This window comes from Triturus cristatus, chromosome 3_2, assembly GCF_964204655.1.
Source record: "Triturus cristatus chromosome 3_2, aTriCri1.1, whole genome shotgun sequence".
In the NCBI taxonomy this organism is placed as follows: Eukaryota; Metazoa; Chordata; class Amphibia; order Caudata; family Salamandridae; genus Triturus; species Triturus cristatus.
The window spans coordinates 1,127,751,037-1,127,764,075 of record NC_140584.1 but is presented as its reverse complement, the minus strand read 5'-3'; the positions used below and the strand labels follow the sequence as shown (position 1 = coordinate 1,127,764,075).

Here is a 13,039-nt window from a genome sequence, read left to right as displayed (position 1 = left end):
GCCATGTTCCCCACCATTGACCGTGAAGAAAGATTAGTGAATATTTTCTTTTTGTTTCTTTTTAGAATGATCTTCTAAGTGCATAGAAAAGAGAGTTAGCTCAAGTCAGTGGGGATTTACACTGATGAACCCCACACATGTTAAAATATAAAAAGTTCATGTTGTGCAGAGAAGTTTGGGAGTGGCTAGAAGATGTTGGTTTTTACGAGCAAATATTGTGGGGGTGAGTGCCTGACTAGAATTTAAACTCACTAGTTATGGGATAGCCCGGTCTTAGTTTTGAACACCAAGGGCATGATTGTGAGTTGGGCAGTGTGATCCGACCCATCCATAAAGCCCTGTTTATGCGAAGGTCAAAATTATGAGTAAGTCATTGATAATTGTCAGATAAGATAAATACCTCAACCTTTCTCGGGGGGTATACAGTATGTACTATATCATGCAGATTTTGGTGATTCAAACGCCAAAATCCATGTTATTCCCAAATAACTCACAATAAATGATATTTACCTCACCCAATTAATAACTTATCCCGTAGAATCTTTGGGGCATATTATCAAGAACGGCGATAACATTATCGCCGCTTTAGCGGCAGGAAACTGCGGCTAAAGTGGCGATAAGGGGCTTGATAATATGCCCTTGTGAATTCCCATAGAAACCCAGGTTCTGGTATGAAGGACCACAAACCTGGACTTCTATTGGTATTCTCGAGGCATATTATCATGCCCATTATCGCCGCTTTAGCGGCAGTTTCCTGCCACTAAAGCGGCGATAATGTTATCGCCGTTCTTGGTAATATGGCCCTTTGTTTATCAGGTGCGATACATAGTACCTAAACTCATAATTAGTTTGTACTGGGCTCTGTTCTTGGTGGATAGCCATCAGTCGGGGATGGTAGTGTGATGTAGGGGTATGTCTGAGGGCCTTACTCAGAGTTCTATTAGTAACGTTCATTACTTTGGAGAAAAGAACTGCTGGGCGAGGCCAACTAATAACCTGTTCTACGGAGGACCAGTGCAGAAACCAATGTTGTGGCTGCAAGCAGATGCTCATGGGGTCCCATCCTGACTCGCTGAAGCAGAGATGTTGTCCTCGATTCCCAGGGCCCTCTATGAGCTGTTCCTTCCCAGGTGTATTAGCAGTTAGGAGGGTTGCACATTTTTTGTATTAAAGTGGATGCGAATCACAACATCAATTTACCATTCCTGCCAGATCCGCACCCACCAAAAATGGGCAACAAAATAGGTGAACTGCAGGCAGTAATTTCACAGTGGCCCATGGACCACTGCAAAAGTACCAGCGGCTAGCAGATTCAGTAGGTCGGACAGTTTGTATCATTCGGACTAGAAATCAGCACATTTATGTAGTTCACCTACGAAGGAGATTTATGCAATTTTTTTGCTGTATTTTGCTTCTAAAGGAGAAATGTTAAAAAATGCATTTAATCAGGATTCTACTTACTAGTAATTTCATCGCCCAATCATGGCGGTGTGATTGCTTCTTTTATAGTCTCCTCGCTGTTCCTTGTCCCTTTCATTACATTTTAGGTAGATTTCCCCCAAGCAGAGCCCTGTTGCCCCAGAACAATCTTGTCTTTAATTCGAGATCTCAGCAATGGAATCCTCTTCTTCTTCTAATACTGCCTGAGGCCGCTCCAAGGTTGACTGTTGGAAGTCCTTGAGGGAGCAGGGCATCACGACTAATGCATGGTTTGGTAGCAGTATCTTCTCCACGCCACTTCCGGTCTAGGCTGGACCCCTGCTGTACCAACCGTCCCTCACTCCCATTGGTAGCATCCTCAAATGGAACCAGGGATGGCTCCTCGGCTATGGCGGAGGAGCGTCGCCCTATTGCTGAAACGCAGCAGTCAGAAGAAAAGTAAAATTACAATAAAGCAAATTTATTGTCATTTTATTATTACTTCTAACCCGCCGAGTTGAGGGTGGGGTGGGGTGGGGCTAGGCTGCAACGTCACACAACAGGGGGAGTGGTGGTAGGCACTAAAAGTGCGCACTTGGATATCTCCAGGCTGTTCCTTAGAGATATCCTAGTGCTCAGGGGCACAGGCTCCAAAGCCCTGCTGGAGCGCAAAACCAGCCCTCTCCACCCAATCCCAGTGCTTCTCTCATGCTGGAAGAAGCGCTGGGATTTGGTGGAGTATGGGAACCTGTGCCCATGGAAATCGTAGTATCGGGACGGGAGCAGAGGAGCAGCGCAGTGCGGGAGTAGAAGATCGCGGTGCCCGGAAGGAAAGGAAAGTTGGTATTTGTATTAATATTATTCTTTTTCTCCCACACGCCCACCCCCACCCACCTCGGATTGGCAGCCGCCCCTGAATGGAACTAAATGCAAAATCATTGATAACAGGGCCCATGTCAGCCCAGAGGAAGGGCACAACACCATCTCCCAGAGAGCATCATTCAATGCGCCCACCCAATTCCCCTAGGATGACTGATCACACTCACACGTTCAAGGAAAAAGAACACAACACTGCGCCCTCCCTTGGATGCCCCTGAACTGCAGATTACATCCTGTGGCTTTCAAAGAGGGGAAACGGCCACTACAACGTGGCCGTTTCCACGCATTACCTCAACCACGCATGCATTACAACGCATGCGTGGTTACCACGAATAGCCTTTACCATGCATACCTTTACTACGAGATACATCGTAAAGGCATGTGTGGTAAAGGCTAACATTAAAAAAGGGGGCTTGTGGGGTCTCCACCCCCCCAAAAAAATGCGTGTGAAAAAAAGGCGGTTGGGGAGGTCTCCCCCCCAAAAAAAACGCACCTGTTTCCGTGGCGAAGTGGAGGCAATCGGCGTCGTTAGAGGAAACGGAAAGACACTTCCGCTTCCTCTTTACGACGTGCAACGTCACCTCGGAAGATAATGGAGAGGAGATGACGTGGAGAGGTAAGGGGAATTTTAGTTTAAATATATATATATATATATATATATATATAAGGATTGATGGGGTTGTGTTACGCAGGGGTCCGATTTTAGGGTTAAGGGCAGGGGAGGGGTATTTGTAAGAAGGGTTTAGGGGTGGGGGAATCACGAAAGGAAACAATGAAAGGGTTCCGGGGAGGGGTAGTTCTAAGAAGGATTGGGGGCTGGGGGTCGGGGGGTCGTGCAGGAGTACAGGGGAGGGGTATTTTAAAAAAATAATTAGAGAACTAGAGAGGGGAGGGGGCAAGAGAGCACTTATAGGAAATGGGCAAGGGGTCTGAGATAACCTTTACCAAGAGTATGCCCTTACCTTGCATTAATTTACAACGAAAATCGTTGTAGAGGTATGCGTGGTAAAGGAATATTCGTGGTAAAGGTTATGCGTGGTAATGGCATGCGCGTTGTAACGCATGCGTGGTAAAGGCATGCATTGCAACGGAATGCGTTGTAACGTCATACAACCTTCAAAGTGCCAAAAGACTGTCAGGAGCTTGATGAATCCCGCACGTGCAATGCTTTGCGGAGTCAAAGGTTAGCCCTGGCGTGGAAGGTCCAGGAGGAGGCTGAACAATGTGTCTTCTAGAGTGGAGCTTGTCACTCTGTGGCAGATTGTTTGATGAATTAAATTAAGAGCCGAAGAAAACAAAAATATGATTGGTGTCTAGGTTTCTGTCTAATTGGTACTCATTGTCGGGTGCGCCTTGAGTCCAGTGAGTATGCAACCGACATCAGGGTGCATCGGTCGCCTTTACCATGGCGCATTGAAGAACAATTGATGGATGGATTGCTTGAATTAATCTCAACTGCGGGTCATCACTTTGGGCTGCAAACCTTTTCTGTTTTTTTCTTCACCTGCCTGTTGCATGTATGTTTGTCTGGATTTTTTGTTTTCCACTCGTAGAGTTGCATTTGAACTCCAACGTTAGCATTGTTTTTGACATGATGGAGTTTTGTTTTTACCACTAACTTTGTAATTCAGACACGCAAGATATTGTCACGTGCAAAAAAAATGGCTCAAATGACATTTACGTCAGATGTAGGACGTAGCGTTTCACCAAATTGATTCCTCTGTCTTAAATTATGATTTTTTTATGTTTTGAGATATTGTAATATAGTGCCTACAAAAGGCCAGGCGGCGTAAAGCGCTTTACATACGAGTATCGTACCAGCGTGCAGAGAAAAAATGAAAATAAATGTAGTGGTCAAATCAGGGGTAAAATGTACAGAGGGTGAAAGGAGAAACACAGCATTAAAAGTAAGATCCGATGTATGCAAACAGTGATTGTAGAGATATGCAGAGAGGGGGTGCAAAAAATGCAGCTTAAACGGAGGGGAGGAATATTGAGAGATGCATGTACAATGTACAGGAGGCGGAGCAAAACAAAGAGCAAATGTTGCTTTTTTGGGAGGGTGTGCGTTAAAAGAGGAGTGAGGGGAAAACAGTGGTTGGTGAGGCGAAACATCGCTAGGACACTTAAGACTCACACTTGTTTTCGAGGATGTTTGGCAAACACTGTGCTCTGCTTTTCAGTGGAGCTTGGGTCGGCACCACCAAGTAAACCTGGTGAGAATCACCTAAGCTAAAACCACACCCAGCACACATGGCGCCTGGGTCCCCATAGGCGCAGGATTTAAAACCAGCGCAGATTGAATGCACGCTTCACTCGTCCTGTGGTCTAAAGCACCTATTTATAGGAGGGGGCCCTCTGAGCCTTGTGCCCCCCCCAAGGGCAAGGTAACAACCACTACACCCGACCTGAGACCATGGAAGCCGGTTGTTTGAGAGCGCGTTGTCAGGACATATTTATTCTCAAATCAAACATCAATTGGCAAAAAACAAAAAATGTGCATGACAATAACATCTTTACATCGTGTGTTGAAATCTGGCTGGTAAACGGAACAGCTGGACACAGCAAGCACTGACGTCATCTCTGCTGTTGTCACACTGGACTCATCACTGCCCCCCTGTGACTATGCCAGCCCTCCATGGGCCCCCACCAACTCCAAGGGCCGTTGTGAATTCTTAAGGACCTGCCCTTCATTCCCAAAACAGGGAGCGGAGCAAGTAGGATTCCATATCAGTCTGTGCTCCCTCGTAAGCATTGTCCGACGTCATTGTGTTTTCCTTTCTAAACTTTTGACTAATACCGTGGCACCCATTGCTCATTCAAATATAATAAAAAGTAACAAGATTTTATTCAGTTGAATTTGCAAACGGTGCCAGTATTGTAAATGGCAACGTGCATTCTAAAGATGACAACGCAGCCTGTCCTCGCGAGAATCTTGTCGATTTCACTCAGCCACTTTTAGGAGGCGTTCCTGCGCCGGAACGCTCCCCCCCCCCCTCCTGCGCAGGAACGCCTACATCTGGCACAGGACTTTACAACGTGACGCATCTCCTAGATGCGTCACGTTGTAAGTACTCCGCACCATGGCGCAGGATTTGCGCCGCCGCTGCATCACAAAAGTGACGCAACGGCGGCGTAAATGAGGCGCAAGGGGCTTGTAAATCTGCCCCTATGTTTGTAAAAGCCCAAGACCCATGGTTACAATTTTCAAAAGCAGTAAAATAGAGGGGAGTTTAGTTCCATTTCTATGTAGATGAACGAGTTCTACCAGTTGGGTTCTTCCCTTAAGCATGCCATTGGGGACTCAGAATCAATGACTGAAAAGTACATTGCTATTGTTTATTCCGGTAGTCAGACTTGGATTCTCACCAGGCAGTTATCCCTTTAAACCCTCGCATTATCAGAATGCGAAAACGTGCATTTCGGAAAAGGATTTTTTTGCCTGACTGTCTTATCTAACAATAAAACAATGGGGCATATTTATAAGGAAGTGGCAGAGCGCTGCTCTAGCCTCCTTGGCTTAACGCCGCACTCCATCTCTTATGAAACACAGAGCTGCACTGTATTTACAAGAATACGGTGCAGCCTTGCGTTTCCCCCTGCGCTGGTGCCAATTTAGCTGCCTAGTGCTAACGCAGGCACCCTTGCAATATAGTGCAAGGGTGCCTGCGTTGAGGGGAATGATTGTTTATGTGGAGGAAGGGATCCCTCAATCTGACATGACGTTTTGAAACTTCTATGTGTGCTGCCTAATGCAGCACACATAGACGTTGCAAAACATCATTTTTTTAATGATTGTGTAAGTGCGGGAAGGAAACCTTCCTGCACATAAACAAACAATGGCGATTTACTGTTTCTATGTGTGCTGCAAAACGCAGCACACATGGAAACAGCAAAAACGAGGAGAAATTACTTTTCTTCTTGTTGCGCCAGGGAAAGACCAGGTTTTCCCTGGTCTTAATTTTGGCGCTGCCCCATATTTACACCACCCTTGTACATATGGGGCAACATCAAAATCGCTGGGTGTTGCAGTTGAACACCAACCACAACTTCCATTGCCCCCCCTTTCACGCTAAGTATAGCGTGAATAAGACGAAGCCCCGATCACCTCCACAACGTCGAGAAAAGTGTTGTGGTGGTGATAGCCCTTGTAATGGTTCCAAAACGCCAACTACGACACACCGAGCGTTTACCAACTTCAGTATTCTTTTCCCAGCCATCTGCACCCCTGTTGTGTACTGTGAGAATCATAGCATGCTTGAAATTATACAAATATTTGTTATTTGTCCTTGGTTTTGTCTTAACTAGCACTTCCATCATACTAATGGCCATATAAGAATTTAAATTCTAAAGAGGAGCCCTACTCCCTGTACTCTTTACTGAGAGGGGTCCGAGTGTAGGGGTCCATGCTGGAGAAGACGCCACAGAGAGCCAAGAGCACACATGCTCTCCACTGCTACGGCTGCTTCTCTAGCCAAGGCATGAAGTTAGCAAGGCTTAGATGTAAAATAATTATCTTGGGGCCTCCAGTTCTTGAATGTTTGTGAAACTGAAGTCGGACATTGCTCTAACATACTGTCACTTAGGTGTGTCTATCAGTGTTTCAAGTCTATGTACTGTAGTTGCACTCACGTGCAGATGAATACAATCAATGTAATGGGGTCAATCCTGGTGAGATCACAAGAACACATAGGGTGTGTTGTTTGCGTGTTGATGCAGAGGTCGTTACCAGTATTTGCACCCCCGTCACACGTATCTCTGCTTCTTTGTTTTGTAACAGAACACCTTACACCTGGTGGTCACACTTCTTCTGACCAGTTCTCTGTTTTTGTGCTTTGACAGGTGTCCGTGACAGCTCGAGAAGATGTGCCTTCCTTTGGCCCCCCTCTGCCAAACCCTGCAGTGTTCCAGCATGTAAGTATTCACTTTTCATCTGACTCATCAACAAAGGGGTGGCAGAGTGGTCCATTCCCTTTGGTATGGTTGAAGCACTCAAATATTGTCACTGCAGGGCTGCTGATCAGAGCTTGTTGGGTAGAACCTCATAATGCATGAGTTGCCTGTGAGGCTGACCCCTCTTTACCTTAAACTCCAGGGATTGATGCCTGTGCACAAATAAAGAACATCCTTTTAATCCATCGTCAATTATTAATGATGCACATAATGAAGGACATCTGTTTAATATTATGACCTGTTGAATCAATTGTGATTCAAGCAAGAAATAATCCTCATACAGGGAAAGACAGGTGCCAAGCAGTGAAGTTGGCAGTGAGGTGCCTACATTGCAAATGTTACCAGTGGTAGGATTGTTGTTGGAAATCCACAGCAAATAATGTGGTGCACTAAAGTGAATAGTGCTGCTTTTTTTAATCAATTGTACAAAACCCACAAGGAGGTGCTTTAAAAGGATGCCACCTTGCTGCAAGTGGTGTCCACTAGAATCAATGGACACCACCCATCCAGCACATACAATCACTGTTCACAGCATCATGACGTGTACTATTAGTCAGCGAGAGAGTCCATGTGCACATAGATATATAGGCAATGTAGCTGTGATTAACTCATTACGAAAATCACATTATTGTCAAAACAGCAGAGCACCTAGCATCACAATTTAAATGCCAATAATATGCACATATTACTTAATGAATGGTTTATTAAAATTCTTAAATATTTCCTTACTTCAGAAGTCTTTACTGGGAACATTTTCAAGATGATAACACGGTTTTTGTATAAGTTAATGCTATATAACGTGGGTCGAACAGTAAAACATGTATTGTTTATATCATAAAATCTGTAACATTTACTACGCAGACTTTACCATACAGGATGTTACAATGGAAGTCTTAAATACGAAGTATATATCACTCAGGCCCTTTTCAGGAACTTTGCTATGCGGGACTTTACCAAACGGGTAAATGCTTTTTGTAAAAAAAAACAAATTTTTTGTCACTTAAAAAAGGGGGTTTAAAGGTTAATGGAAAGAGTACTTAGGGGTTATAGGGTGACTAGTACTAAAAGGGGGACTTATACACAAAAAATGAAAAAAATAAAACAATTTAAGAAAAAGGGTCCTTGGGGGGATATATATATATATATATATACATCAAACTACAAAACAGTGCAGCGCACTGTAAATGCCACTCCTCTTCCTCTTATGACGGCGGTCCGCGGCGAGGAGGCGAACCTCTCCAAATCCATCAACACCTGCTTACCCTGTATTCCGTGAAAAGCAGGCGCGGCACTAAATTGCTTTCAAGACGATGTTTAATTAACGCACAAGCAGACCAACTCGACGCGTTTTGGGATACACTCCCTTGATCACGAGTAAATATATATATATGTATATATATATATATATTATCAACTGGTGGTCGCCAGTAGATAGTTATAGTTAGGACCGTGTTTCCATAGGAAATCCGCAACATTCTATTTGGAATAACTTTGGCGTCGATTGACGAATCCTCGCGAAATTTTCAAAATAGGTGGGGCGCTCCGCTCCTTCCCTGAAAGTCTCGGGGGGATTCGTCAAGCAGGGGCTGAGAAAAAGGGGGGGTCCCAAAACGCGTTTTCCCCATGCATTTTTCTATAGGACCTTTAGTCCAAGCTACAGCCCGAACGGCTGAACAGAATTACTTGAAATTTGGCAGAGAGGTAGTCCTCAGGTCAGGGATGTGCCTTTTGCAGGTCTGGTGTAAATCTGTTCAGTATTTCATGAGAAAATAGCATTTAAATCAATATATATATCTATAAGCGAGCACCGTGCGCGTACGGTAAAACTTACCGTACGCGCACACTGCCGTGCGCGAGCGCGATTCTGATTGGTTGTTAGATCTTAGTAAACATTCGAATCGGTCGAAACCAGGAAGTGTCGGCCGCCATTTTGTCTCTCGCAGTCGGAGGGGGTGAAAAACAAAGGTGGAGAACGTGAAAAGGGGGCATGGTGGACAGTTCCTGACCCCCTAGCCTTTGTCAGGGGGTCCCAGAAGGACCCCCAAGGGCCAAAATTTCCTTTAATTTTTTTGCGAAAAATCGCGGAGTACGCGTAGCGTGCGCGTACGGTAGAAACGGAAAAATTCCACGAACTGCATAACGTGGGCGTGCGGTGCGTGAAGCGCACTGTGCGCGTATGGTACGCGTACGGTGAAAAACCTTAAAAAAAAAACAAAAAAAAACCATAACTTAGCATTTAAAAAACCGTACAAATTCACTGAAAAAACCATAGGTTTCACACACGTTATAGTTAGGAATTAGCATTTAAAAAACCTTGCAAATTCACTTAAAAAACCATAGGTTTCACACATGTTATAGTTAGCTGGACATTTCACTCGTGAAAAACCATTGAAATTCCCCCGTTATAGTTAGTGCAGGCAACTATAACTCACGCGACCGCAATCCTCTGCTGATGACGTCAGATATTACATCACTGATGACATATATGTCTTTCTGAAAAAATAAATATTTGTAATATATGTATAGCTAAAAATTAATGGAAGAAGACATGGGTAAATAAGTGTCTAAATACAGTGATGTAATATCTGACACTCCTTCTTAATAACATTTTGTTCTAATTTCCCTCCGGCGGGCACGTGACTACATCAATAGTGTGATGCAATCTGGGGTATGTAGTATTCAGTGTCTCCTTTGTTGTTCCCCACAATGGGTTCTGCACCTGCCACAGTCCATTAATAATAATCATCCATCGCCCTCCAGTGGGTTTCCGAAAAAACCAAGCCATATATTGTGCTTTACTGTTCTCCCTCAGGCAGACTTGAAGCAGTTCGGTGTCTGCGAGGCCCCATTCAAAGTACTGAGTGGTACGCTTTCACGACGTGACAGCGGCAACCATTTTTTTATCCAAATTGCCATTATTACAAAAGCACACTCTAGAATAGACATTAAAAGGACTGCTGGCAAAAAACAAAAAAATTATATATATATATATATTCGTCTTCTGTTGGGACTGAGTGGTGTTCGCGGCGAAGCTAACAGTATATATATATATATATATATATATATATATATATATATATATATATATATATATATATAATATCTACTGGCGGTCGCCAGTAGATAGTTATAGTTAGGACCGAGTTCCCATAGGAAATCTGAAAATTCTATTTTGAATAACTTTGGCGCCGGTTGACGAATCTTCGTGAAATTTTCTAAACTAGTGGGGCGCTCTGCTCAGCTCCTACCCTGAAAGTCTCAGGGTGATTTGTCAAGCGGGGGTTGAGAAAAAGGGGGGGTCCAAAACCCGTTTTCCCCATGCATTTTCCCATAGGACCTTTAGTCAAAGGTACAGCCCGAACGGCTGAACAGAATTACTTGAAATTTGGCAAAGAGGTAGTCCTCAGGTCAGGGATGTGCCTTTTGCATATATGGTGTCAATCTGTTCAGTAGTTTCTGAGAAAATTGCAGTTAAAAGTACATGAATATCTATAGGCGCGCACGATGCGCGCACCGTGCCGTAATTCTGATTGGTGGTTAGATGTCAGTCAACATTCGAATTGGTCGAAATCAGGAAGTGTCGGACGCCATTTTGTGTGTGGCAGTGAAAAACAAAGGTGGAGAACGTGAAAAGGGGGCAGGGTAGAGAGTTCCTGACCCCCTAGCCTTTGTCAGGGGGTCCCTGAAGGACCCCGAAGGGTGAAAAAAACATGTTATTTATTTTTCAAAAATTCACAAGGGTGCGCGCATGGTGCGCGCACGGCGGCAAAAAAATCATTAAAAAAATAGAATTAAAAATCAAGTTTAAGTGTTTAGATATTTGTGAGTTCTGGAAAGAACTGTTTTTTTGTCTTTTTTGTTTTGTATTTTTTTTTAGTTTTCTAAGAATTTTGTATTTTTTTTGATTTTTTTAGAGCAGCAAAAAAAAACAGGGAATGAAAAACTGTTCAACAGGAACAAAAAAAAATGGGAAAAATTATGGGGTGGAGCATGTGTGCTGCTGTATTTTGTTCTCTATTAAGTTGATGCTGCTCTCACCATAACAGAGAACAACATTGCACACATTGCACCGTATATGAACCTTCTGGAACAGAGGGTGGATATCCAGAGGTCTTGAAGCAGGTGAATCTGCGGCCGCAGATGATGTGCTCGGCTGAGCTCCTGGAGGGTTGTCTCTTGTGGCTCTTGTAGATTCACGAGCATAAGCCACAGGACGCACTTTTTGGAAGTGCCTCATCATAGAATAAATACTAAAGGAGTATTTTTTTTGGGGATCTCCTCTAGATAGGACAACTCCACAAACAGTGCATGTGACTTTTGGGGCATTCACCTTCTTCTGCCCCTCTGGAAAAGTAAAGAACTTCCATATGAATGAGTCATTTTGTTTCCTCTGGCTTGGTGGCACAAAGGTCTCCTCTTCACTCTCTGTAGAAGATTGCTGTTCTGCCATTCTCACTTAGTGGAAAAGCTGTTCAGCTCCTTCTCCTAGGAAATAAGAAGAAATAATGAGGGGAGTGGGTGTGGTGTTTGAAGATTCTGGAACTGAAACTACTATGAACCAATGAAAAGTGTTGTTTTGTAATCACATGACTTGCCGTGCGCGCACCGTGCACGCACGCATGCGCACACGGAGCACGCACGGAGCATGCACATATGCGCACATGGAGCACGCACGGAGCACACACGGAGCATGCACGCATGCGCTCACGGAGCACGCACGCATGCGCACACGGAGCCGGTGCGTGCACCTCGAAAAACCCTAAAAAAAAACCACAAAAAAACTGTTTATAAGTTTATGGAAGATATTAACTATGCTGTTCAACTTTATCCAAATTAAAAAAAGAAGAGCTGAGCCATTCCATATTACAGGATACAGTCAATCTATAACTATATACATTGGTAGTTTATTGTAAAATAAATATATAAAAAATATAATAATACATACATAAATTAGCATTTAAAAAACCTTACAAATTCACTTAAAAAACCATAGGTTTCACACACGTTATAGTTAGGAATTAGCATTTAAAAAACCTTGCAAATTCACTTTAAAAACCATAGGTTTCACACATGTTATAGTTAGCTGGACATTTCACTCCTAAAAAACCATTGAAATTCCCCCATTATAGTTAGTTCAGATAACTATAACTCGCACGACCGCCACTCTATCACAAGGATGATGTCATCAGTGATGTCATGAGTGATGTCACTGACCATGTCATAAGTGATGTAATATGTGACGTCATCAGCAGTGGATAGCGGTCGCGCGAGTTATAGTTATCTAAACTAACTATAACGGGGGAATTTCAATGGTTTTTTACGAGTGAAATGTCCAGCTAACTATAACATGTGTGAAACCTATGGTTTTTTAAGTGAATATATATATATATATATATATTCACTGAAAAAAAACATAGGTTTCAGGCCCGTTATAGTTAGGAATTAGCATTTAAAATACCTTAGAAATTCACTGAAGAAACCATAGGTTTCAGGGGCGTTATAGTTAGCTGGACTTTTCACTCGTACAAAACCATTGAAATTCCCCTGTTATAGTTAGTTCAGCTAACTATAACTCGCGTGCCCGCAATGCACTGCTGATGATGTCACATATTACATCACTCATGACATGGTCAGTGACATCATGGATGACATCACTGATGACATCTCAAATGACATCACTGATGACATCATCCAGTGAATGTGGTTTTTTCTGAAAATTACATATGTTTTATATATGTATATCTCAAGGTCGATGGAAGAATAAATGGGTATATAAGTGTCTAAATGG

General features: G+C 43.4%; 1 protein-coding gene across 3 annotated transcripts in view; it reads left to right on the top strand.

Annotated features, from left to right (window-relative positions):
* Positions 1 to 13,039, top strand: part of RAP1GAP2 (RAP1 GTPase activating protein 2) — a 964,048-nt gene that overhangs the window by 785,574 nt on the left and 165,435 nt on the right. For all 3 annotated transcript variants that reach the window (XM_085649926.1, XM_085649925.1, XM_085649924.1), the window contains one exon: positions 7,141 to 7,212. In XM_085649926.1, coding sequence (XP_085506052.1) covers positions 7,141 to 7,212 — 72 coding nt within the window. The remainder of the gene's footprint in view (positions 1 to 7,140; positions 7,213 to 13,039) is intronic.